Raw genomic sequence first — 27,795 nt, forward strand, 5'->3', positions numbered from 1 at the left:
ATTTCAAAGCACACACTATGAACGTTAGACCATGAAACAAAAAGGATGGAAATATTGGAGATTGACTTCCATTAAACAGAACAATATACTCTAAAGCTTAGAGCTTCTGACAATAAAACTAATAGTTTTAATAATACCTTATCGTCGTACCATCATATTCAGGTTTAATTTGTTTCTGAAGTTGGAATCTCTAATCTCCAAGGCCTTTGTATCCTAATAAAAGTTGTATTAAAGCCTATCGGGATATGTTTTTCTCATCAGAAAAGAAACTCTGACTGAGGAGTGTGGTGAGGCAGTCAAATTTCATTAAGGAGTGAACAACATGAGGTATAGTAGTCTTGTAAGAGTGTCTCTCTCCTGGCCTCTCTAGCCATCCTAAAATAGCAGACAGTTAGTGAGAGGGTGGATGGTCCCTTACTTTACAGGCACCCAGGACTCTCCCTCACACCCCCTGGTGATAGACTGAGCGATGGAGGACTCCATCAGGTCTACATATCTAACCACCAGGGGAGAATAAAGGTCCTGCAGGTGTTTGTGGAATTTCCCGTTGCACAGGTGAACTAGAAGCAGAAGAAGAGAGAGAGAATAAAGAGATTATAGCAATAAACATTGTTTAATAGTTATATTGTTAATAAACATCATAGAAGAGCAGTGATTTAGGCAGAAGACAGAGAGAGAGAATACAGTATTGATATTATAACATAAATGTCACAAAGGGGCAGGACTAAGGAGTGTTAGTATAGCACAGAACAGTACATGTTTTTGAAAATAATCTGTTCTGAATCACTGTTTCTAAGGTGCTATTCCTGGAGAAATGCCACAGCCACCTTTAGCTGTTTAAGATGGGTGAAAACTGGACTTTTGAGTGGGTGGTTAACCTCTTTCACATTCCAAGATATGACAAGAATCTAACTTGTTCCTTAATGTTTATTGGAGAAGGCCATTGGTGTATATAGGAAGAGAAACAGGAAACGTACAGTCCGTGCGGAGGAAGTCGTTAAGCAGCTGGAAGAGAGGGAAGCTGTCCCAGCTCTCAGGAGACTGGATCTCCAGGGCAGCGTCCATGTCCACAGCGTACATGGCCAGGAAGGTCTCAGCGTGCTCTGTCATCAGGTCAGACCACCAGGCAAAGGCCTAGACACACACACACCACGGACAGGACAGAGACAGAACCAGGGAGGGGGTGAATGTTGAACACAAGCCCCGGTGTGAGGATATGGGGTAGAGCAGGCTGGACAGCGAGAGGGCAGAGCAGACTGGGAAGGATCACACACGTACTGGAGCTAATCAGAGCTCTAACAAACCCCACACCAGCAAAGCACTGTGGACTGATATTATGTGTAGGTAAGTAGGCACAGTGTACTTGGATTGTTGGCTGTTAAATGTAGTGACTTTATGTGGTTAATTATAGTAATGGATGTCTGTAGCCTTGCAAACCCATGTGTTCTCCAATAATGAGTAAAACCAATCCATAGCTCTTGCTGGTGAAGACTAAAGGGATCTGGGCTGCTTAAAACCTTAGCTAGCCTCCCACCTATGTGAGAAGAACTTTACAATACATGTATACACAAAGCCAAAAATAGCATGATGATATCATAAAGCTGAGTAATTATGTTGTATTCAGTGATTATTGATAATTAATCTCTAGATTGAGGGAGGGTCACAGCCTGGCGGGGGGAGGGGGGTGCCTTAGGTACCTTTTCTCATGCAGACTGATGTGGAAAACTCCCTACATGCTTTGCTCTCCAGGACCAGGAAGGAGCTCGGGTTTCCACCATTCACATCATTGCCATACCAACAGAACACTCCTCTGTAGATGTGAATGTGACACAGGTCATGTCCATGCACTGCACTCTGCCATATAATAGGAAGTAGGCACACTGACCGAAGACTGCAGCACATAGCTTCTCTACTAACTACAGGGTCTTCAGAGGGACAATTTGTGAACAGACCAAGGTACTTGATATGGGTCTCCCCAGTGATTTTCAGGATGACTAGTTAGGGGGAACAATGCTACTTAGTAAGTCAGAAGGAGGTATTTATCCATGTCTGTTTTCATTTACCTTTCTGTTGATGTTGCTCCTGTGCTCGCAGTCTTGGCTCTGCTTATATGCTCATCTTTGGAAAAACTTGACATTTGACAAATTCCAAGAGGGGAAACTGATTAAACTGTGAAAAGCTTAATCCTTCCAGTTATGTTGCATGCTTTTATTCTATATCGAATCAATATCCCCTGAAAAACATCTGCCATAGGGGGACTATAGCTAGCCCAGCGCAGTGGTACGGCATTGCAGTCAAGTCCTCACTTACCTACTGTCTGCCCAGTTACCTGCCCACCCCATCCAAGACTATTTACAACACTATAAATCATTGGTGCTACAGTACACGCAGCAGACCTGTGCAAGCTCCATCATCATACACAGGGCAGGGGGAGTGAGTGTGGACTCAGGTAATAGTTCCAGGAAGGAGGGATGGACAGGTAAATTGGGGGCTCCATCCTACTGTATGTTGGGGGAGGGGAACTCAGGCAAGGCCCAGGCCTCTACTGCACACCCAGGCTCAGTGCTCAGGCTCAGCCAGAGAGGGTACAGGCTCTAGTGCTGCAACAGGCACCATCGTTCAAAACAGGCTCAAAGGAGAAGTCCTGGAGGACTGTACCAACACTTCAGAGAAAGGGGGCAGGGCATTTAGTGGACATGCACAAACCATTACAGGGTTACAGGGGGGAGGGGGTTCTCATTCAACTTCACCACATACCTCTTTGCCCTGCAGGGAGCGAATATCACCGATCATACAGACAGTGAAAACACAGGGAGATGTACAGGATAGTAAACAGTAGTGTATCTACAGTATCAGGCATTCCTATAAAGGGTTTCTGAGTGGTGAAACAATTCTAAGACGGGAGGAGGGATAGAGCGGAGAGATGGAAGAGGAGAAGCCGGCAAGAAGAGGAGTGTTCTACATTTTCAAAGAGTGTGAACCGTAATTTGAAACCCAACTCAAAGCTGGATGGAGGGAGGAGAGGAGAGATTCATGGTAGAGTTTTGGATTGAATCAAACCTTAAAAGAACCACAGAGAGAATACTGTGGTATATCTCACTTCAACATGCTGCTAGAGAAAAGAAGACTAGTCTTTATGGCCCCATGGACATGCTCTATGATCAAAGTGATGTTGTGCAGCCTATAGTATAGTGGAGCTTTACAGATTCAGCATGTTAGCTGATGTTTCTGCACCAACACACAACAGCCACCCATCCCTCTCTAGTGTATTCCCCTCAGCCTTACAACACTAAGGGGCCCTTAGTCAGCCCTAGTCTCTGTGCAGGTCAACATGCGATAGATAGGGAGAGGAGGTTTGTGATGGGACTGAAGAGAAAGGTAAATAATTATACTGTACCGATTGATCTCCAGAACTTGTGACTGCAGCCTGTCAAGCATATGTCAGAGAGATAGAATAAATCTGCTTATCTGGATTCATCTTACCGATCCCATAGGATCACCTATAGATATGCTATACATGCTCATCATGCTGTTTGTTTACATTAGTTTATTATACTTTTAGGAAATACAAAGGAAAGGGAAAAGCTATTTAGTGCTGTTTCTATTTCATGATCCAATTTCTCAGCTAACACGGAATGAGCATGCATCACCTACAGTTCAGTACGACTAGGAGCACCTAGCCTACATTAGAGCTACCTATACTGTTCTGTTCTCTACTCTACTGTACACACTGAGCTGAAATCACGAAGGCATTACCATCTTTTAAGGCAACCAATGTTTTATGTAACACTGTACCACCAGGGTTATGAATGATGAATAAGTGAAGGGAACTGCATACTTCCTACTTTAAAATGCCTCCTCAGGTAGAAATAGTGCCCTGGTACAATGTTAACGTTCATTTCCCATGAAGGATTTCTGGCTTTGTATTAAATATTTGATAAAAAATGCTTCTATACACAAAGACAGCATTATATATAAAGGTGTCAGGAAGGAATGGACTAGCTCCCTCCTCCATGCCACGAAGGAGGTGTCAGAGGAGGTAAAGAAGTGACATAGACAAAGAAAGGGATGAGAGAAGGAGGAGAGGAGGGGTTACCCACTCACCTCCGCATGATGTTCCTGGTTCTGCTGGAGGACCTCTATGACTAGCTCGGCCAGGCGAATAGTGTCCTCCAGTTTTTTGGCGGGCGTGACTAACCGGCCTACGTTCTCTGGAGCAGAAGGATGGGGGGTGGGGGGTGAATTAGTCAGAGTGGGGTAGCTAACAGAATCTGTTAGAATGTTTTTTCCCATCGATATCGTTAACTCCAGAGATATTTTAAATGAAAGACATAAGTGCTCTGGGTTCTCTCTGGCGCACACAGACCACACTGACCAACAGCACTGAAGATGAGAGTATCATGGTTTCTAAAGCATGCCCCCAATGAACTGGTACTAGTACATGGTGTGTACACAGTCAGTGTAAGGTGATATGGGACAACACAGTCAGGCAGAAGTGATGGACTAAATCAATCCCATGGAGAAAACACATGCATTGTTACACTCTCATGCAAAATGCTCTTGTGCTCTTTATGCTTTTGTTGCTTGGGATTTTCACTGTTGAGTTTGTAACAGATATCACTGGTAAGATCTAGGGTGTACCTGGACACTTTTTTCATACACATATTATCTGCTGACATACAATTGAATAGACAATTGATTATGGTGAAATTAGGCATTCAGAACATTAACAATAATGTGGCAAAACATCAGGACATTTAATTGGATGGTTCAAATGAATTTGAAATAAGGAGATAGAACTGTACAGAGTTAATATTGGTAAATTATCATTTCATCATATCACGTTTATCATATCTGTCTAAATGTTGAAATGATACTTTCAGTGTAGCCTATTTATTCTCATAATGTTTTAGTCACACGTCATATACTCTATGCCAGGGATCATCAACTAGATTCAGTCGCGGGCCAATTTTCTTCTGGAGCGGATGGTCGGGGGGACGGAACATCATTTCAAATAATTTGTAGACTGCAACTTGACCGCAAGAAGCCCAAACAGATATAATATTTGACTAAAATGTAATCATTTCAAACCTTGCTTACATTTGTATACGATCACGTGTCTCTCTATTATGCCTGGGAAGACTTGGAAACAGATTTCTTCATTTAAAATCACTTTCCTGGTGTTTTTACAGTCTTTTATTTCAACAATGAAAAATTTATTAATTTTTTTCTAAGAAAACTTAGGGGCAAAATAAAACCAACTATTGTCGGGATGCCAGTTGGGAAACCCTGCTCTATGCTATGTACTGCCTTGACCACTAAGTAGCCATGCAGCTAGAAGGACCTGGAACCCCAAGACACAGTGAATAAGGCTAACGAGAGACCATGCAGAGGATTCCTTTCAGAGCCTTTATGTTGGTCCTTAGACTTTACACTGAAGTACAATGAGCAGAATGATCATGTGGTGATTATCATTGTCAAATGTATCATACTTCATCCATATCCAATGTGTTCATCTGTTTGATTAAATATATCGTGTTATCAGAGAATGCAATCTCATTGTATACAAATGTAATAATTTGTAATCATTTTCCTCATTGTGTACTTGAATACTGATAGCAGATATATTTAAGCAAGCTCGTATTGCATTATTTCTCTCAACACATTGGAGATGCTACATTTTGTCTGCATATTTGTGAGAGATTGTTTTGCTTATGTTTCTGAGGTATTTTGCTTTATTCAATACATGTATCATAGTATCAGGAAAAACAATGGAAAATCATTTCATGAATGCATCTACAGGATATATTATCCCAGTATGTTGTTATAAAGTAATACAATCACTCCACAAATATTAGTGTGCTAAATGTTGCCATGCCAAGACATGAGGACGGATTTGAAAGGGGTTTATGTGTGTTTACATGATGTTTGTATTGCATGTGTTTAAGTGTGTGTGTGTGTGTGTGTGTGTGTGTGCACGTGCGTGCATGCATGAGTGCACCTGAGTGTGTGTATGTGTGTGTTTAGGGTAGGTGTGTATTGGGGCTAAGCTAAAAGTCAAACAGGGCTTCACCTGGATCATTTGGATCCGGCTTTTTATCTTTCTCAACTAGAAAGAGAGAGCGAAAAGAAAGACAAGAAAGAGAAAAGAGATATTTAGGTTTATAACACCATCGTTATTAGTTTATCTTCCAGAAGAGAGAAATAAGATGTCATGCTTTACGCTACTTTACACTACAGTAGTTGAATGTGTTAGGTAGCTACAGTAGTTGAATGTGTTAGGTAGCTACAGTAGTTGAATGTGTTAGGTAGCTACAGTAGTTGAATGTGTAAGGTAGCTACAGTAGTTGAATGTGTAAGGTAGCTACAGTAGTTGAATGTGTTAGGTAGCTACAGTAGTTGAATGTGTTAGGTAGCTACAGTAGTTGAATGTGTTAGGTAGCTACAGTAGTTGAATGTGTAAGGTAGCTACAGTAGTTGAATGTGTTAGGTAGCTACAGTAGTTGAATGTGTTAGGTAGCTACAGTAGTTGAATGTGTTAGGTAGCTACAGTAGTTGAATGTGTTAGGTAGCTACAGTAGTTGAATGTGTTAGGTAGTTACAGTAGTTGAATGTGTTAGGTAGCTACAGTAGTTGAATGTGTTAGGTAGCTACAGTAGTTGAATGTGTTAGGTAGCTGCAGTAGTTGAATGTGTAAGGTAGCTACAGGAGTTGAATGTGTAAGGTAGCTACAGGAGTTGACAAAACATACAGATTGGCACAGACACTCTGAAACGCTGAGACATTAGCCTGAGGAGAAGTCAACATTAAAGAAGCAACAACAACAGGATGCAGTTAACAGTAACAGACAGACAGCTTTAGACCGTCATGAACTTAGACATAAGACAAACAACAGCTGCTTGAACCAAAGACAGGACACATTGACCCGTGGTGAGTTGAGCTGAGTTAAAACACATATTATAGGAACTCAGTCTGCGTACACACAATCCTTTCTGTCCTCCTGGTATTGTAGATCTGCCTGCAACTGTAGCTCTGTTCTACGGCCTCCATCTCTGTCTCTGGCAGTGACATAGCATCATACCTGTCTGTCCCAGCGCACAGCTCAGCGTTGCGAGCGTACCAAACACTGACACATGATCAGACGACTGAAGAAGGTAACACAGAAGCAATGTAAAAAATGCATTCAAGTCACATGAGTGGGCATGGGCGTATGTCCAACCAAAAGAAAGAAGCTTACAGACCAGACCGACAGATCATTCATGTGGGTCACAGACATATGGGTAACTGTAGGCCCCTAGTAGTACTGGCTTCTCAGACAGACCTCCACAGACCAGACTGACTCTCTCTCTCCCCCCACTCGCTCTCACAGACATGAGCGATAGACCAAAAAAAAGCACTAAGGAGGAAGGAGGAGTGGACATCTCTGAGCGGAGTGAGGAAGGGAAGGAGGGAGGGGTTGATGTGGTCAAAGAAGGTTGAAAGAGGGAGGGAGGAGAGACAGGGAAAGATGAGGCAGGTACTCACGGATGGTTAAATCCATCACTTGTGACGCCAAGCAGAAGACAGGGTGCTCAAACATTTCCCTCTTTCTCCCTACAAAAGAGGAGGATTGGGACATGCAAGAGGCTGGGGTCAGAGGATAGGGTGAGAGGTTAAAGGTCAGAGGAGATGGGAAGGTAGAGAACTGTCCTGGGTCATGTTCATTAGGGCACACCATAGCAAAACTTTTTGTAACAGAAAACAAAACAAAACATTTCTTATTGGACATGTCCAGGTAGATCTTCGCTGTTTCAGTTTGTTTTCCTCCATTTGGTGGCCTAATGAACACAACAATGGTGAGTATTGACTTGGGTTTGGACTATGGATGACTGGGTCCAATAATGATTGTTTTAGGACTATTTTCTTGATATTGGACCAACAGCATCACAAGGACAGGGGGACAAAGTCTACTTGGTATATTTTCAAGATAGTAAGGGATAAACACCCTAGTACCTTTGGCACCCTAGGAATGTCGTTCTATGTAATGACTACACATTTTGGATCAACCTGTTGACATGCATGTCAATGCAAGCTATGCATATGACTTTATAGAGAAACCAAAATGTTATGTTAAGGTGTTATGCAAGCAAGAATAGAGTACTGTATATGGCATTTGCAAAAGGGCTGTTTTTAAAGGTAAAGTGTGATATGTAGTGGCTAGTCCATGCCTATAAAGACAAACCTTTCCATAATGTCCTGTAGCACATGCAGGTGACAGATGCTGGGTTGTCTTTGTCCAATCCCAACATTCTTTTTCATTGGCTTCAAAACCAAGTATCACAGAAATGTGAGGTGATAAATGTGGTGAAGCCAATAAGAGGAGAGGGAGGAAGAGGACAGCAGTAGACTAGGGAGAGGAGGGCAGTGGTCCGCCGGAGGAATAAGACAAAAGGGAAGGAAAGGGAGAAGGAGAAAGAGGGCAGAAAGGAAAGGGAGAGAAGGACAAGGGTCCCTAGGAAAGGAGAAGAAGAGAGGCAGGGCCAAGTAAGATTTATTTGTATAAATCTTAGATTGTAGGCCCTGGAGTCTAGGGAGGGAGGTTCTCTTCAGGGGAGAAATGATTCTAGCTACTGATTATCTTTATTGCATAATGTAGATCTATAATATATACTGCGCACTATACTGTTAAATCACCATATGCCATAGGCCAGGATACAGCTAGAATCAAGGTACAGCGAGATGGGGGCCAGGCCAGTATATCAACAGGGCATGAATCCAAAACTTTGGATTTGAATGCATTTTTACTCACAACACCTATACAGAAAGCCAACTTCACCTACAGTACAGAACAGTACAGTAGAGTACAGTAGAGTAGAGTACAGTTCAGTACAGTACAGTTCAGTAGAGTACAGTAGAGTAGAGTACAGTACAGTACAGTAGAGTACAGTAGAGTACAGTTCAGTAGTGTACAGTAGAGTACAGTAGAGTACAGTACAGTACAGTACAGTTCAGTAGAGTACAGTAGAGTACAGTTCAGTACAGTACAGTAGAGTACAGAAGAGTACAGTTCAGTAGTGTACAGTAGAGTACAGAACACCACAGCTAAAACAGCCTGCCTGAAACAAAAGGGAGAGAAATGGCTGAGTGACAAACAAGTGACAACCAATCTGTCAAATGAAAAAATACTGTATAGGCTGCTCCTCTTGAATTCATCATGTGAGAAAAAATGTAATCCACATCTCTGGTATAAAAAAAAAATAAAAAAAAGATATATCAGTAATTTTTCTTCAGTACTTGTTTTCTTGTCCAGGTTAATAATTGAAATGATTCCCACTATAGGATGCTAAAATATGAATCAAAGTGTAAAAGACACTTCTGAAAGAGAGCAGAATGGTTGACACGCCTGTTCCACATAGACACCTCCAGAATGACTCAAAAGTCACTAAAGCACTGAAAGAGGTCATTATTTAAGTTACAATCATCAAAATAAAAACTATCAGTTACATGTTTCAAAACAACAACAACCTATAATTTACCAACAGAGGTAAATGCTATTGCATTCTGAAGGTGTGTGTATACATGTAAATGATGGATAGTTACCTTCCATTTGAGCGTATTCTGTGATTTTAGCGTAGTTGAGCTGAGCAGCCTGCTCCAAACATTTACGGATGACTCCCTTCACTTCCTCTTGTGGGACGGGAGTCACAATGTCCTTCATCAGCACCTGAAAGTGAGAAAAAGGGCAGGACAAGTCTTCCTTAGAGTCTCGCCACTGAATTACAGTTGACCTTACAATAGTTTTCATTTTCTATTTCCTTTTTTAAGCGTATATATGAGATTATATGAGCGATGAGATGTGAATCGTTCATGACCTGCAAAGTTTCTGTAAAATGTGAAGAAAAGATTGTAGTCATCTAAATGTACAAACCCTTTCCAGCAAAGACAGAGTGGCCTTCAGCGCTCCCTCTGGACGGCCGAACGGGAAACAATATCTACAGGAAGATAAGAGAGTAGAATCACAATGAAATTAAACTCACTAGGGAAAAATGAACAATGATGAACAGAACAATAGATGAGGCCGGATAGTTCGATGGATGGATGACCAGTAGGAAGCAGTCACCTGAAGTTAGTGATCTGGTGTTCCAGGATCACCCGCAACCTCTCTTTGATTTCTTCAAAGCGCTCCTTCTCATCCACCTTCACTGTTCCCAGTCCATCAGGCCTGAGGATGACATCATACAATACAAACAAAACATAAACACAATGCAAACACAACATTAGCCCAGCCAATCATGCAGTTGCAGAGCCACCAGTTAGAGCCCCTACAAAAAGGAACTATACAGCAATTTACACCAAAACAGTGTCATAATTTAGGTCTCCATGATTGTACTGCTGCTTGTGTGAGTGAAACAGAATCATTCTTCAGCATGTTTACTAACCTTCAATGTTTGTTATTATACAGTACAGTATCTTACCTGGTGGGCTCTTGGATGATTTGGATTATCTTTTCTTTCTAAACCTCATATTTTTTCTTCCCCGTTTAGAGCCCACAGCCCCTGGTCCTAGGTTCTGGTGGACGCCAGGGCCCCAGGGCCCCAGGGTCCCTCACAACCCATCAGTGGCCCCCAGTAACCTCTGCCCTCTCTGACTTTAAAGGGATGCATGGGAGGATGAGCAACATCTACATAATGAGACTGAACAGGGCAGCAAAAGACGAGGACGGAAAATAAGAGAAAGAGAAGAGGAATAGTGGAAGACAAAGTATATGTATCTGGTTAGTAAGAAAAAGAGATGACAAAATTATAACATGATAACATACAGGACAAAATGATAACATGCAGTACAACATGATAACATGATAACATACAGGACAAAATGATAACATGATAACATACAGGACAAAATGATAACATGATAATATACAGGACAAAATCATAACATGATAACATACAGGACAAAATCATAACATGATAACATACAGGACAAAATGATAACATGCAGTACAAAATGATAACATGATAACATACAGGACAAAATGATAACATGGTAACATACAGTACAAAATCATAACATGATAATATACAGGACAAAATGATAACATGATAATATACAGGACAAAATCATAACATGATAACATACAGGACAAAATGATAACATGGTAACATACAGTACAAAATGATAACATGATAACATACAGGACAAAATGATAACATGGTAACATACAGTACAAAATCATAACATGATAATATACAGGACAAAATGCTAACATGATAATATACAGGACAAAATGATAACATGGTAATATACAGGACAAAATGATAACATGATAATATACAGGACAAAATGATAACATGGTAATATACAGGACAAAATGCTATGAAATATACATGATAACATGGTAATATACAGGACAAAATGATAACATGATAATATACAGGACAAAATGATAACATGGTAATATACAGGACAAAATGATAACATGGTAATATACAGGACAAAATGATAACATGGTAATATACAGGACAAAATGATAACATGGTAATATACAGGACAAAATGATAACATGGTAATATACAGGACAAAATGACCAAAATAGTAATAAATCATATGCAAAACATTAATGATAACAATGGGAAATCCCAAAACAATAAGAAAAGATGCTCGGATGCTTTAGAGGACTCTGACCCTTGTCTTCTCTCACTATGGCCAGCTCTTCTTTCATTCCTTCCTTCTCTTCTTTTGTCATTTGAAGACATTTGAGTGCATATTTGATCTTTGAAGTTTAGCCATCTCTCTTGCCATGGACTATGGTGGTGATTTAGAATAATGTGAGTAGGTTGCCCTGCCTGAGACATGTAAGCCCAGTGCTGCACTTTGACCTTGAGCATTTCCTCTTGGTCCAATGTGAAGACTGGAGATCCAGGTTGAATGGGGTGTAGACTTTACCTGTTTCCGTGGACATGGGATGCGCAGAAAGCAAAGCTGTAGTGCAGCAAGGTGGGGTCGATCATGGCTCCTCTGTCTGCCCTCTCCAGCAGGTCGCCTAGGTAACCCAGGTGTCTATGACACCCACGCACGCCATTCCTGGAGCAGTACTCATCCAGGACAAACACCTGGCCCGGGCTGAACCATCCCTTTAACACCACGTAAGAGAGTTTTTAGCAGGATAGCACCATGATCTCAATCACAAACAAACACTTGTCCCAAACTGAACCATGACCTTGGCGCTAGCATCCCTCTCTGAGAGAGTTTCCCGATAGCGATGGAACTTAGGCATACGGGTGTTTTAACGATGCATCTTTCCTACAATGGTCGAAGATGTAACATGTGTTTCCCAAAACACCACGCATAGAGACCGCTTACTAAATACGTCATTGAGGCATAGTATCGACGCTTACAGGATCAAAAGAAAGGCAGTGCTGCTTTCAGATCAGCTTTCTCCAATCAAATCTTACCTTAACATTAGAATTATTCCACAATAATGACTACAGATCAGCTCCTAGAGAGATATTATCACCCATGGCTGCACATATTGAGGCAGCTTATTCTAATTCTTACTCGCTACATATTCGTCGCCAGACCCACTGGCTCCAGGTCATCTACAAGTCCATGCTAGGTAAAGCTCCGCCTTATCTCAGTTCACTGGTCACGATGGCAACACCCACCCATAGCACACGCTCCAGCAGGTGTATCTCACTGATCATCCCTAAAGCCAACACCTCATTTGGCCGCCTTTCGTTCCAGTTCTCTGCTGCCTGTGACTGGAACGAATTGCAAAAATCGCTGAAGTTGGAGACTTTTATCTCCCTCACCAACTTCAAACATCTGCTATCTAAGCAGCTAACCGATCGCTGCAGCTGTACATAGTCTATCGGTAAATAGCCCACCCAATTTTACCTACTTCATCCCCATACTGTTTATATTTATTTACTTTTCTGCTCTTTTGCACACCAATATCTCTACCTGCACATGACCATCTGATCATTTATCACTCCAGTGTTAATCTGCAAAATTGTAATTATTTGCCTACCTCCTCATGCCTTTTGCACACAATGTATATAGACTCTCTTTTTTTCTACTGTGTTATTGACTTGTTAATTGTTTACTCCATGTGTAACTCTGTGTTGTCTGTTCACACTGCTATGCTTTATCTTGGCCAGGTCGCAGTTGCAAATGAGAACTTGTTCTCAACTAGCCTACCTGGTTAAATAAAGGTGAAATAAAAAAATAATGCACTAAATCAAGATTTGGCACATCATTGGGCACCTGTTGTTACACATCATTAAATATATTGAGGCAAAAATTATAGACAGCAGTCTACAATTAGCAAAATAGAAGTCAATTGAATGCATCTAACGAAATGACGCACGTAGCAGTTCTACAAGTGGTCTGAGGTAGTCGGTAAATAACGAGCGCTTTCAAGTGCAACTTAAGTAACAATGGTTTTGAGAAACAGTTTGGAGATTTGGTCCTATGAAGGTTCTTACGATGAACTTAGCCTTAAGATGCTTTTGGGAATCCATTTTATTAATGTGTGCATTTATCCTTATTCCACAGTACTGTGGGAATGGAGAATGACACTCACCAGGCAGCAGAAGGTGTCATTGAGCCTGTGGTCCAACGTGAGCCTCTGGACGATCTCGAACAGGGAGGCGTGGTCAAAGCTGCAGGGGTTAGCCGAGATAAACTCATCCATGCCGTGTTTCTGAGCTCTGTCTGCGTCTGTGTGTCCAACCAGCCAACCAGCACAGGGGAAAGGACAGGATTCAGAGGAAGAGGGCATCAGTGAAGCACAGAAAAATAGTATGGCATGTCTCTCTACCTCAACACAGTACAACACACTGGGCTAGTCTGACTAGAGCTCTTGCTAGGGACAATTCTAAACACTTACAGCTTTACATGATCAACTTGCAGTTTTTTGCTGCATGTGTTGTTAACATTTCAATAGCTACTATTTTAGGCATCTTAGATCCAAAACATGTATTGAGGAAGTTGTGGGTTAAATTGAATAGGATGCAAATCTCATTTGTAATGTGTATTCAATAGATTCTGCCATTCGAGAATGATTGGTGAATGTCACTCAGTTCCTGACCAATGATGGGTCGTGTGCTGAAAAACAAAAACAGAAATCAGAGAACAGAGTGATTTCTTAAATTATTGAGATTAACAAATAGCTCTGGTTTAAGGATGAAGGCTAGTCGATTAAAAACTGTAAGAGGAGAGTGTTTTCTATTCTACAGGGAAGAAAGGTTTCATAAAGGTTGGGTAGCGGACACACTAGCGTCTAAGGAACTGCTTATCTTCTTACAAATGCATTCTGGGAGCTGGTCGAGTAACGAGTGCCCATGTTTTGACGGTATTTGATTAGTGTTGTATGATTGTTAAATGTACTTTAAACTGTAGTGTATAAGTTGAGGACAGAGAACCATAAGAAAGTACAGGAGACACTAGCATGTATGACCTTCTGAAATAACAATATGTATTCTGTCTGACATGACAATGACTAGAATAATACAGTCATTGATGAGAAGCCTAAAAGCAGAACATCACCAGTGCCTGATCAAAAATGAGACAGACCTACATATTGCTCCCATTTCCCAGAGATACATAATATAAATAGTCAGATCTCGATCAGTGATGAGATGAGGTGTGCATGAAGAGGGGTACTCAATATAGAGACGAGTGGGGTTGATGTTCATGTTCTCCTCAGGGTGGGTGAGTGACAGATGCTATGTCCAATTGCGTGACACTGAAAGGAGTGAGGATGACGTGAGGGGGGCGGGGCGTGTGGATAAGGGAGTGGGCTTGGCTGGGAGGAGGGTTAATATAGCATCACTAACTGTCAACTCAAGTGACATCTGTCAGTCCCATGTTCATAGAAAGGGAGAGATACAAGGAGGATGGAGAGCCACGGCTGAGGATAGGATAGCTATAGGTTCAATGGCTTCTATAGTCTAAAATTAGGAGATGTTTTGTTTCTTAATCTTTTAAATGAGTGGACTAGACCAAAATAATATGTATCCCTGGTTTCTCTAGGAACTGAATAAAGAGTCCCTACCACAAGTTAAAAGGGAGAGAGGGGTAAGCACAGGGTAAGAGACAGATGAAAGCCGGGGTGAGAGAGGGGTGAGAGCGAGGTGAGAGACATGGAAGAAATTATAGATGTGATAGAAGAAAAATAAATGTTGTAGGGGGAGATAGAGTTCAAAAGTGAAGGGTGTGAGAGTGGGATGAATGGAGTAAGAGGAAACAGAGGGTGAAAAGAGAGAGAGAGAGAGAGAGGAGGAAAGAAAGAAAGGGACTGAGAGAACGTCTGAGACAAAGGGAGAAAAATAGATGAGGGACAATCAGACTACCAGGAAAGTGGGGGAGGAAGTGATTGTAGAAGGGGTGGGAGAGTTACAGGGGCAGGGAAGGGTGAGGGTGAGAGAACGTTTGCGATAAGGGCAGAGTGAAGGTGCGATGTGTGATAGAAAATGCTTGAAGGTGGGCGGGAGGAAGGGGGTGGGGAATATCTCTTCTGTTTGTTTTAAATGAGAAAATGGAGTTTGATTTTGGAATAATAGACTGAATGGGGACTATAGGGGGACATTATCATATTTTGTGAGTTGATGACGTCATCATCTAAAGACAAGATCTAAAGACAAGATGATTGATTCAAAAGACTGGATTGTTTTTCCATACTGAACATAAGCAAATACTGTAATTAATAAATACTCACTGACAAAATAGAACAGTTTGACTTTTCATTGTGCTTTCAAAATGTTAAGTCATGCATCTGCAGATCTATTTTCAACATTTCGATTCCATTTTTTGGGGCATTCCTTTTTCTCTTGGCATTTGCAAGTTGACAATACTTGAGTATGTTGCAGTGTATTCATGATCTTTATAGAGCACAACCAACAGGCATACCAACTACCGGAGTATCTCTAACAGAGTAGCAATACAATTTGATGCAGGTACATAGGTATATAGCATCAAGCCGACAGATGCAAAAACCAGATCATTCTTTTGGAGATGGCAGGGGGAAAAAATATTAAAATCCTGTAATTCCTTCAACGGAATAATACATAACAAAGGTGTTCCCCAATTCAGGCAATCAAAGGGCAATCAAAAGAAACCAAAATTAGATCTGTTCCCTGCTAAAGGTGCTACTATGGGGGAATAGCTGCTGTCTACAGGCCCATCTACTAAGGGGGTTCATCCAGAGTATTGTTTGGGAAGGGGTGGCAATGGCTACTCCTTGTGATTGGCATTCAGAATACTCCGCGTGCATATTTGCCAACTCTCGTGAATAGAGCACTAAAGAAAATAACTAAAAACAATTGAGCCCTCGATAGTAAAGCATGACCCATGTTAGTATAGAGGAATCAGGTTACCCTGCTAAAAGGGTCCAAACTAATCTCAACCAAAATGTCCAACGTCATAGCTTTCCAACTGCTCTACTCTTTGAAAAATGGTTTTAACAATATGGAAATGTTCAATCATTTGTTCATGTTGTGAAAAGATTTTTCTAAAACAAAACAAGCTTGATTACAAGCCCTGAAGTTCTGTTAGGAAAAAATGGGACTGTCCACTACTGCTCTCTGAAACGCAAATATATTTGAAAAATGTATTGAATTTACATTACTGTTGATGGAGTCACAACTAGCAGCCATTTTGTGGAATTTTATTTTCTGATGGCACCATGCCACATTGGGCGATCTCTATGCTTTACTCTGAGGGGTCCTTGAACACCAATAAGATTAAGGAGAGAAGGCAATTATGCAAAAAAATCATAATAATAACCATCATATAAAGTAGAATCATTACTGAGCCAAATTATAAGCCTAAGAATCAAATACATGCATCCTAAACTGTCAAGAATGTAAGCTAATAGGTACTTAAAACTTCAATTTGAGAAGAAATTATACTTAAAAAGACATTATCTACTAATGTCTAAAGACATGAAGCGAGGAGACTTAAGAGGGGGAGGAGGAGGATAGGGAAAGAGGAGAGAAAGCACGTTGCATTTGTCAGATAATCGTCAGGGATTATCTGAGCTGTGCCGGCTACAGGGAAGCACTTACCCTTAAGTCCAGCTAGAAGACAGCGGGGTAAGAAGGGACAAACCAGAATAACATAAAGACTAGCAACAAGGCTGGAGGAGAGCAAACACGAGATACCCTGACCTAGCAGCTGCAATACTAAAGAGGGGTAACAAGCAAAGCATGAGGAAGAAAAACACAACTCAAAAAACAACAACCTGTACCAACATGGGAGAGAGAGAGAGAGAGAGAGAGAGAGAGAGAAAAAGAAAGATAAAGAGAGCGAGAAAGTGAGAGAACAGAAAGAGAGTGATAGAAAGAGAGAGAGAGAATAGAGAAAGAAAGAAAAAAAGAAAGAAAGAAAGAAAGAAAGAAAGAGAAAGGGAAAGAGAGAAGAAGAGAAAGAGATCGATGTAGAGTGAAAAGTATACAGAGGAAGAGTGAAAGAAAGAAAGATTGATTGAGATATATAAATAAAAGAAAGAGAGAGAGAGAGAGAAGATCAAGAGAAGATTGAGAAGAGAAGAGATAGAGAGAAGTAGTTAAGGGTTCTCATCACTCTGCTGCAGTTGAATTAGTCTGGATTCTGATCTAGTTCTGATCTAGTTCTATCTTATTCACAGTACTACCTCTAACATATATTATACATTACCATCACAATATGATAGATTCACTTTGCTTTCTCCAGCTTATACTAACTACTGGAAAAAAGGGTTCCAAAATGGTTATTCGGCTGTCCCCAAAGAAGAACCATTTTTGGTTTCTCGTAGAACCCTTTTTGGTTCCAGGTAGAACTATTTTGGGTTCCAAGTAGAACTCTCTGCGGAAACGGTTCTAAATGGAACTCAAAAGGGTTCATCCTGGAACCAAAAAGGGTTATTCAAAGAGTTATCCTATTGGGACAGCTGAAGAATCCATTTAAGTTCTAGATAGCACCTTTTCTCTAAGAGTGTAGAGGAGCACTAGCCCATACACTTACCAGCTCCAGCAGTCCAACACCACCTACTAGTTCTAAGATGATGATATGTAAATGATGCCAGTATCCTCTTATGAATATATGAGGAAAAATGGATGTAGAGTAATACCATAATATGGCTAACTCAATAGCAATAGACCTGACATATCCATCTTATGTTATCACTTTATCAGAATAGTTTATTCTTATATGGATATGAATATCGGAGTCCGCTGAAAGCAAGGTGATGTCGTCTGGTAATGACTTGCAGTTAGCCTGCAAGTTCTCCTTTAGAAAGACTACTTTCCTATCATTCCAGAATCATTGCATTCTAGAATCAGACAAATAATTTGCAGCAAAGTTCAGAGGAGAGAGAGACACAGAGAGAGACAGAGAGAGAGAGAAAGAGAGAGAGTGAGAGAGAGAGAGAGAGAGAGAGAGAGAGAGAGAGAGAGAGAGAGAGAGAGAGAGAGAGAGAGAGAGAGAGAGAGAGGTGAGTAATGTGTTGTGTATGTTATGGCCACTGTGCCATTCAAGACCACCAAGGTGGGGTGAAACATGTACGCATGGTGTGGCACAATGTTTCAGAGAGGAGGGCGGTAGAGGAAGGAGGTCTGTGCCACTGTGAGGGGGCATTGAATGGCATCAGTATGGCTGGTCTTATATAGAGGAGGTAACCATCTAACCACAAGAACAATCACATACTGGACAAAGAAACCAATGGAGACCACAGAAAATGTATATTTATAGATTATATTCATGAAAACTGTTGAAAACTAGAGCTACTTATTTCAATGTGCTATAGATGAAGAGTAATTCATTAAAAACATAGATTTTCTTTAAATAAAAAAACAGTATTTTTGTCTTACCTAAACAGTGCAATTCCAGTATAAAAACCTATATGGATGTTTTTATTATTGAATTGTTTTCTGGTTATAAAAATGGTAATATTATAAGGAGGGAAAAAAGCTTTTTCTACAACCCGTTGACTGTAACGAAAACGGTTTGGGCTTTTTCTACAACCCATTGACTGTAACGAAAACGGTTTGGGCTTTTTCTACAACCCGTTGACTGTAACGAAAACGGTTTGGGCTTTTTCTACAACCCATTGACTGTAACGAAAATGGTTTGGGCTTTTTCTACAACCCATTGACTGTAACGAAAATGGTTTGGGCTTTTTCTACAACCCATTGACAGTAACGAAAGCGGTTTGGGCTTTTTCTACAACCCATTGACTGTAACGAAAACGGTTTGGGCATTAGAGAAATCCTTAAAATAACTAAAGGAGTTGAAGGAAAGATGCACACCAAAATACATTATCTTTAGTAGTTAGCCTGGTTAACCAGACTGAACACTGCACTCACCTTATTGAAACAATGGTGAGCACAGCATTCAGTCTGGTTTTAAAAGGTGAGTTCTTTAGTGTTGTAAAATAACAGAATGTGTGTTAATTTCCCAAGTTAAGTTAAACCTGTTCAGGTTTCAGTGTGTTTATGAAATGTAAATTAGATCTATCATGTAAAACAACAAGAACCAAGCGTATTACGACATACACTGAGTGAACAAAACATTAAGAACACCCTCCAAGGCCTCCCTCGGCTGGCTTCCGGGTGGCGCAGTGGTTAAGGGCGCTGTACTGCAGCGCCAGCTGTGCCATCAGAGTCCCTGGGTTCGTGCCCAGGCTCTGTCGTAACCGGCCGCGACCGGGAGGTCCGTGGGGCGACGCACAATTGGCCTAGCGTCGTCCGGGTTAGGTAGGGATTGGTCGGTAGAGATCTCCTTGTCTCATCGCGCACCAGCGACTCCTGTGGCGGGCCGGGCGCAGTGCGTGCTAGCCAAGGTTGCCAGGTGCACGGTGTAGCCTCTGACACATTGGCTGGCTTCCAGTACGGCTGGTTGGGTTGTGTATCGGAGGACGCATGACATTCAGCCTTCGTCTCTCCCGAGCCCGTATGGGAGTTGTAGCAATGAGACAAGATAGTAGCTACTACAACAATTGGATACCACGAAATTGGGGAGAAAAAAAAAGGGGTAAAATTAAAAAAAAATATATATATATATTGAGTTGCACCCCTTTTGCCCTCAGAACAGCCTCAATTCGTCAGGGCATGGACTCAACAAGGCGATGCTGGCCCATTTTGACTCAAATGCGTCCCACAGTTGTGTCAATTTGGTTGGATGTCATACGGCCATTCTTGATACACATGGGAAACTGTTGAGTGTGAAAACCCAGCAACATTGCAGCTTTTGACATGAACCGGTGTACCTGGCACCTACTACCAAACCCAGTTCAAAAGCACTTAAATCATTTGTCCTGACAATTCACGCTCTGAATGATACACATACACAATCCATGTCTCAATTGTCTCAAGCCTAAGAAATCCTCTTTAACCTGTCTCTTCCCCCTCATCTACACTGACTGAAATGAATTTAACAAGCGACATCAATAAGGGATCATAGCTTTCACCTGGATTCACCTAGTCAGTCTATGTCATGGAAAGAGCATAATGTTTTGTACACTCAGTGTATTTCTGTAGTCTTACCTTTATATTGCTACTGTACAGTGTCTGACCAGTGGGGATAGGTCTGACCAGTATAGGACCAGTGGGGATTGATCTGACCAGTATATAACCAGTGGGGATAGGTCTGACCAGTATAGGACCAGTGGGAATAGGTCTGACCAGTATCTGACTAGTGGGGATAGGTCTGACCAGTATATGACCAGTGGGGATAGGTCTGACCAGTATATGACTAGTGGGGATACGTCTGATCAGTATATGATCCTTGGGGATAGGTCTGACCAGTGTCTGACTAGTGGGAATAGGTCTGACCAGTGGGGATAGGTCTGACCAGTATCTGACCAGTGGGGATAGGTCTGATCAGTATCTGACCAGTGGGGATAGGTCTGACCAGTATCTGACCAGTGGGGATAGGTCTGACCAGTATCTGACCAGTGGGGATAGGTCTGACCAGTATAGGACCAGTGAGGATAGGTTTGACCAGTATAGGACCAAAGAGGATAGGTCTGACCAGTATAGGACCAGTGGGGATAGGTCTGACCAGTATCTGACTAGTGGGAATAGGTCTGACCAGTATCTGAGCAGTGGGGATAGGTCTGACCAGTATAGGACCAGTGAGGATAGGTTTGACCAGTGTAGGACCAGTGAGGATAGGTCTGAACAGTATAGGACCAGTGGGGATAGGTCTGACCAGTATCTGACCAGTGGGGATAGGTCTGACCAGTATAGGACCAGTGAGGATAGGTCTGACCAGTATAGGACCAGTGGGGATAGGTCTGATCAGTATCTGACCAGTGGGGATAGGTCTGACCAGTATAGGACCAGTGGGGATAGGTCTGACCAGTATAGGACCAGTGGGGATAGGTAGGTAGGTTGCTTAAAGGTGCAAGTAGAGTAACACATAGAGGAATGGTTAACACTACAGAGAAGACTGACAGAGCAGTGGTTAGACCGAGACAGGGCCAGGGTGACCAAGAACTCAGAAAGCCAACAGCTGTTGTTTTCTACCATACAGAAGGCTGGGGTCTGGGGTGATTATGCAATACTCCCTGACTCCTTAGCAGTATCATAAAAATAACACTTACAGTAAGTACCACGGTTATCTCAAAATGTTATAAAAATATTTTTAAAGCTTCAAGAGGATTCAAAAGGCTAAAGTCTGACCTAGATAGTTTGAGTGTTTGCATTGATATGTAGGCTACGTGTGCCTTTATTTTTTTTTATGTAGTTCTGTCCTTGAGCTGTTCTTGTCTATTGATGTTCTGAATTAAGTCATTCTGTATTTTGTTTAATGTTTTGTGTGGATCCCAGGATGAGTAGCTGCTGCTTTTGCAACAGCTAATGGGAATTCTAATAAAATACCGATGCAAGTTTCAAAGCTTGATGTTTCATGGCCTAATCATCTTTTTGGTGGTTGAATCTAGATTCTACCTCATCGGGCGTCATTTAGTCTTTCTCTCTTTAGTTTGTCAGCTTTGTTGATGTTTAGACAGAGAGAGAGAGAGAGAGAGAGAGAGAGAGAGAGAGAGAGAGAGAGAGAGAGAGGGAGAGAGAGAGGGAGCGAGATAGCGAGAGAGAGAGAGAGAGAGAGAGAGAGAGAGAGAGAGAGAGAGGGGGGAGCGAGCGAGATAGTGAGAGAGAGAGAGAGAGAGAGAGAGAGAGAGAGAGAGAGAGAGAGAGGGAGGGAGAGAGAGAGAGAGAGAGAGAGGGAGGGAGAGGGAGAGAGAGACAGAGAGAGAGAGAGACAGAGAGAGAGAGAGAGAGAAAGAGGGAGGGAGAGGGAGAGTTGCACCTTTAAACATGTCAAGTGTGACTGGTTGGTGATGGTGAGTGGAGGCCCGAAGGATGCCGAGTACTCTGTGTGATACAGCAACGAGGGTGGCGTGCCTACGTGCGTGTGTGTGTGTGTGCGTGTGCATGGCTGTGTGTTACTGTTAGTTCCACAGAGCAACGTGTAACACTTACAGTATGTGCCTGCAGTGTGGCGTGGGGAGAGAGACGCATGGCGTGGTGAAATGTCATGGATGAGAGCTGTCACGGGATTGGGGGGATGAAACCTGACACTGCCTTCTGATTGGTTGATCTGATGGTGAGGTTTTGTATTGGTTTACTCACAGAACTGGGAGATGGGCGCATCCATCTGGGCAGCTGCGCCCCCCTTGGAGTTGAGTTTCTGGACCTGGGTGGGGGGCACGGGCTTGTGGGACTGACCGGTGGCCCGGTACATGGCCTGGACCCACAGGATGCGGTCTTGCTCGTCATCACTAGCAAAGATCACAGTGTCGCCCTCCTTCACTGCATTGAAGAAGGTCCTCCCACCATCTAGACCTAGAGACAGAGAAGAGGGTTCAGGGACAAGTTGTGTGTGTGTATGTGTGTGTGTGCATAAGTGTATGTGTGCGCATGCATCCATTTGTGCTTGCGTGCGTGTATGTATATACAGTTAAAGTCTGAAGTTTACATACACTTTGGATGGTCATTAAAACTCGTTTTCCAATCACTCCACAAATGTCTTGTTAACAAACTATAGTTTTGGCAAGTCGGTTAGGACATCTACTTTGTGCATGACACAAGTCACTTTTCCAACAATTGTTAACAGACAGATTATTTAACTTATAATTCCCTGTATCACAATTCCAGTGGGTCAGAAGTTTACATACACTAATTGACTGTGCCTTTAAACAGCTTGGACAATTCCAGAAAAGGATGTCATGGCTTTAGAAGCTTCTGATAGGCTAATTGACATAATTTGAGTCAATCGGAGGTGTACCTGTGGATGAATTTGAAGGCTTACCTTCAAACTCAGTGCCTCATTGCTTGACATAATGGGAAAATCAAATGAAATCAGCCAAGACCTCCGAAAAATTGTAGACCTCCACAAGTTTGGTTCAACCTTGGGAGCAATATCCAAACACCTGAAGGTACCACGTTCATCTGTACAAACAATAGTATGCAAGTATAAACACCATGGGACCACGCAGCTGTCATACCGCTCAGGAAGGAGACGTGTTCTGATGCTGGCGGAAACAGGTACAAGAGTATCTATATCCACAGTAAAACGAGTCCTATATCGATATAACCTGAAAGGCCGCTCAGCAAGGAAGATGCCACTGCTCCAAATCAGCCATAAAAAAACAGACTACAGTTTGCAACTGCACATGAGGACAAATATCGTACTTTTTGGAGAAATGTCCTCTGGTCTGATGAAACAAAAATAGAACTGTTTGGCCATAATGACCATCGTTATGTTTGGAGGAAAAAGGGGGAGGGTTGCAAGTCAAAGAACATCATCCCATCCGTGAAGCACGGGGGTGGCAGCATCAAGCTGTGAGGGTGCTTTGCTGCAGGAGGGATTGGTGCACTTCAGAAAATAGATGGCATAATGAGGAGGAAAATGATGTGGATATATTGAAGCAACATCTCAAGACATAAGTCAGGAAGTTAAAGCTTGGTCACAAATGGGTCTTCCAAATGGACAATGACCCCAAGCATGCTTCCAAAGTTGTTGCAAAATGGCTTAAGGACAACAAAGTCAAGGTATTGGAGTGGCCATCACAAAGCCCCGACCTCAAACTTATAGAAAATTTGTGGGCAGAATTGAAAAAGCGTGTGCGAGCAAGGAGGCCTACAAACCTGACTCAGTTACACCAACTCTGTCAGGAGTAATGGGCCAAAATTCACCCAACTTATTGTGGGAACTTGTGGAAGGCTACCCGAAAAGTTTGACCCAAGTTAAACGATTTAAAGGCAATGCTTCCAAATACTAATTGAGTGTATGTAAACTTCTGACCCACTGGGAATGTGATGAAAGAAATTACTATTATTCTGACATTTCACATTCTCAAAAATTAGGTGGTGTTTACTAACTGACCAAAGACGGGGAAATTTAACAAGGATCAAATGTCAGGATTTGTGAAAAACTGAGTTTAAATATATTTGGCTAAGGTGTATGTAAACTTCCGACCTCAACTGTATGTACCTGGCTGGGGGTCAGTGTAATCCACAGTGTAACCATCCAGCTGTAGCAGCTCCTGTGGCTCAGACTTCTTCTCTCTGTAGCTGCACATGGCAAAGGTGTACTGGCTCACCTGCACCAGAGAGGACAGACACGTCATACCCTTCATGTGCTGAGAAACATTACAGGATCAGTCCCCCTTAAACGGAGAGTCAAGACTAAACCAATTCACCTTGGTGGTGTGCAGACTGGTTTAATATTATTCTTAACGACTTCACACAAACAAAAAGCAACAACATGCCTGAAACTATATATTCACAGTATTATGAATGAATTATGGTTTATTTGGTAGCATTTCGTAGTGTGACTGATTTACTAATTTCATTAGTACTGTACAAAGTTAGAGGTGCGCTATTTGATAGATTCCCCCGCTCCCCCTACCTCCAGCTCACAGAGGGGAGCCTTGAGGTCAACCATCTCATACTTCTGAGTGGGTGACCTTCCCAGGTAGTAGCCTGCCTAGCTCACAAACTAGAATCAGGACGCCCACTCCGACAAGGTTAATTGACCCACAGTCCCACATGGTGACATGATATCATTGACATGACGTGCAAATGAGCATTAGAAAACCTATCGCGCAAATGTTACCATTACAATGTTTTTTGTGCGGGTGCCGCCCCCTGCAAGATGTCGCCCTGGGCGACTGCCAATGTCACCTATACCTAAATCCGCCACTGCTTCAGGCACATGTTTCTTAAGGTGTTGGTGGTGTACTAATTTGAATAACCTTTCAATTGAGCAGACCTGATATTTCAGAGGCTGATTATATACCTACCTGCACCAGGACAAAGAAACGCTTCTTCCATCGCTTCCAGACGTTTTTCCCAAAAGCCCACAAATACCTTCCAGAAAACAATGTTAAAGTTTATTACATGGCATTGGTATGAGAATTGGCTAATATTGTTTCCTGTGTTGTAGCAACAGCAGCAGAATGGCCAGGTTTAGCCCACACTAAATGTATAGACAAGACTGTATCCCCTCCTACGTGGAAAGGAGAGGCTCATCTAATCACTGTTTATAATATCTCTTACAGAAAAACAACATGTTGTCACATGTTATCACATTAACTTCACAATAGATCACATGTGAAATGTATGTGGTTTCCATTAGGGATGACAATGATGTTTCATGCAGACTGGATGACCCTGAGTTGACACTGCGAGAATGAGTCACTTTGGCCTTTAAGCTAGAGGCTTTGTTGCTCCCCAAAGGTGAAACAGACAAGGACAAAAGGGCCCTCAACAGGCAGGCAGAATGGTCATAAGACATCTAGTCATGTGCTGCAACTATAATATTATAGTGTATCTACAGAAACACAAGATAATTCATATAGGTTGTCTCAATGAATTCCAACACCTGATGGTGGTCTGAATGGTATGTCAATGTCATACAATATTTATGATTATGGTCCCCAATAATTTGCAGAGCATTCCATGGGAAACTTTCTAAGAGTTGTACAGATTAGATCTGCAGCTTGTCCATGCTTACCCAGAATGCTTCATGTTCTGCGGTTTGTCCATGCGGATGGCCAGTTTGATCTGAAGGTTCTGGTCGGGGCAGGCCTTAGTGATGGCCATCTTATGGAGCTCTGAGGCTTTGGGGCTGTTAGGGGTCGGGTGGAGGACCACCTGGAAGAGAGAAGTATCAAATTAATTCATATTGAAAGAGAGATTTAGAGATGAAGAAAATATGACAATATCTAAACTAAACTACTTGTTTTTATCCCATTGACATCTATATTGCACTCCTCACTGCCTTTTCCCACCTGGACAAAAGGAACACCTATGTGAGAATACTGTTAATTGACTACAGCTCAACACCATAGTGCCCTCAAAGCTCATCAATAAGCTAAGGTCCCTGGGACTAAACACCTCCCTCTGCAACTTGATCCTGGACTTCTTGACGAGCCACCCCCAGGTGGTGAGGGTAGGTAACAACACATCCTCAACACAGGGGCCCCTCAGGGATGCGTGCTCAGTCTCCCCGTGTACTCCCTGTTCACTCATGACTGCACGGCCAGGCACGACTCCAACACTATCATTAAGTTTGCCGATTACACAACAGTGGTAGGCCTGATCACCGACAACGACGAGACAGCCTAGAGGGAGGAGGTCAAAGACCTGGCCGCGTGATGCCAGGATAACAAACTCTCCCTAAACGTGATCAAGACAAATGAGATCATTGTGGACTACAGGAAGAAGAGGACTGAGCACTCCCCCATTTTTCATCCATGGGGCTGTAGTGGAGCAGGTTGAGAGCTTCAAGTTCCTTTGTGTCCACATAACCAACAAACTAACATAGTCCAAGCACACCAAGACAGTCGTGAAGAGGGCAAGACAAAACCTATTCCTCCTCAGGAGACAGAAAAGATTTGGCATGGGTCCTCAGATCCTCAAAAGTTTCTACAGCTGCACCATCGAGGGTATCATAACTGGTTGCACTACTACCTGGTATGGCAACTACTCGGCCGCTGACCGCAAGGCACTACAGAGGGTAGTGCGTATGGCCCAGTACATCACTGGGGCCAATCTTCCTGCCATCCAGGACCTCTATACCAGGCAGTGTCAGAGGAAGGCCCTAAAATTGGCAAAGACTCCAGCCTCCCTAGTCATAGACTGTTCTCTCTGCTACTGCATGGCAAGCGGTACCGGAGCGCCAAGTCTTGGTCCAAGAGGCTTCTAAACAGCTTCTACCACCAAGCCATAAGACTCCTTAACATCTAATCAAATGGCTACCCAGACTATTTGCATTGCCCCCCTCCACACACCTTTTACACTGCTGCTACTCTCTGTTGTCATCATCTATGCATAGTCACTTTAATAACTCTACCTACATGTATATATTATCTCAATTACCTAGTCTAACCGGTGCCCCGTACGTTGACTCTGTACTGGTACCCCTCAGTATATAGTCTCCACATTGACTCTGTTCCGGTACCCCCCAGTATATAGTCTCCACATTGACTCTGTACCGGTACCCCCAGTATATAGTCTCCACATTGACTCTGTACCGGTACCCCCCAGTATATAGTCTCCACATTGACTCTGTACCGGTACCCCCAGTATATATTCTCCACATTGACTCTGTTCCGGTACCCCCAGTATATAGTCTCCACATTGACTCTGTTCCGGTACCCCCAGTATATAGTCTCCACATTGACTCTGTTCCGGTACCCCCCAGTATATAGTCTCCACATTGACTCTGTTCCGGTACCCCCCAGTATATAGTCTCCACATTGACTCTGTACCGGTACCCCTCAGTATATAGTCTCCACATTGACTCTGTACTGGTACCCCTCAG

The 27,795-nt window shown here is 42.4% G+C and overlaps 1 protein-coding gene across 2 annotated transcripts in view; it reads right to left on the reverse strand.

Moving 5' to 3' along the window:
* LOC139413709 (calcium-dependent secretion activator 1-like) overlaps nucleotides 1-27,795 on the reverse strand; it is a 143,907-nt gene that overhangs the window by 15,014 nt on the left and 101,098 nt on the right. The window contains exons 8-21 of one of the 2 annotated variants that reach the window (XM_071161391.1): nucleotides 25,984-26,123; nucleotides 25,271-25,337; nucleotides 24,460-24,568; nucleotides 22,596-22,808; nucleotides 13,565-13,701; nucleotides 11,926-12,113; nucleotides 10,100-10,201; nucleotides 9,908-9,971; nucleotides 9,580-9,703; nucleotides 6,074-6,109; nucleotides 4,105-4,211; nucleotides 3,398-3,427; nucleotides 978-1,134; nucleotides 419-560 (exon numbers count right to left, since the gene is read on the reverse strand). In XM_071161391.1, the coding sequence (XP_071017492.1) occupies nucleotides 419-560; nucleotides 978-1,134; nucleotides 3,398-3,427; nucleotides 4,105-4,211; nucleotides 6,074-6,109; nucleotides 9,580-9,703; nucleotides 9,908-9,971; nucleotides 10,100-10,201; nucleotides 11,926-12,113; nucleotides 13,565-13,701; nucleotides 22,596-22,808; nucleotides 24,460-24,568; nucleotides 25,271-25,337; nucleotides 25,984-26,123 (1,616 nt within the window). The remainder of the gene's footprint in view (nucleotides 1-418; nucleotides 561-977; nucleotides 1,135-3,397; nucleotides 3,428-4,104; nucleotides 4,212-6,073; nucleotides 6,110-9,579; nucleotides 9,704-9,907; nucleotides 9,972-10,099; nucleotides 10,202-11,925; nucleotides 12,114-13,564; nucleotides 13,702-22,595; nucleotides 22,809-24,459; nucleotides 24,569-25,270; nucleotides 25,338-25,983; nucleotides 26,124-27,795) is intronic. The other variant, XM_071161393.1, reaches the window with a different exon arrangement.

Source organism: Oncorhynchus clarkii, chromosome 7, assembly GCF_045791955.1.
Source record: "Oncorhynchus clarkii lewisi isolate Uvic-CL-2024 chromosome 7, UVic_Ocla_1.0, whole genome shotgun sequence".
Taxonomy (NCBI): domain Eukaryota; kingdom Metazoa; phylum Chordata; class Actinopteri; order Salmoniformes; family Salmonidae; genus Oncorhynchus; species Oncorhynchus clarkii.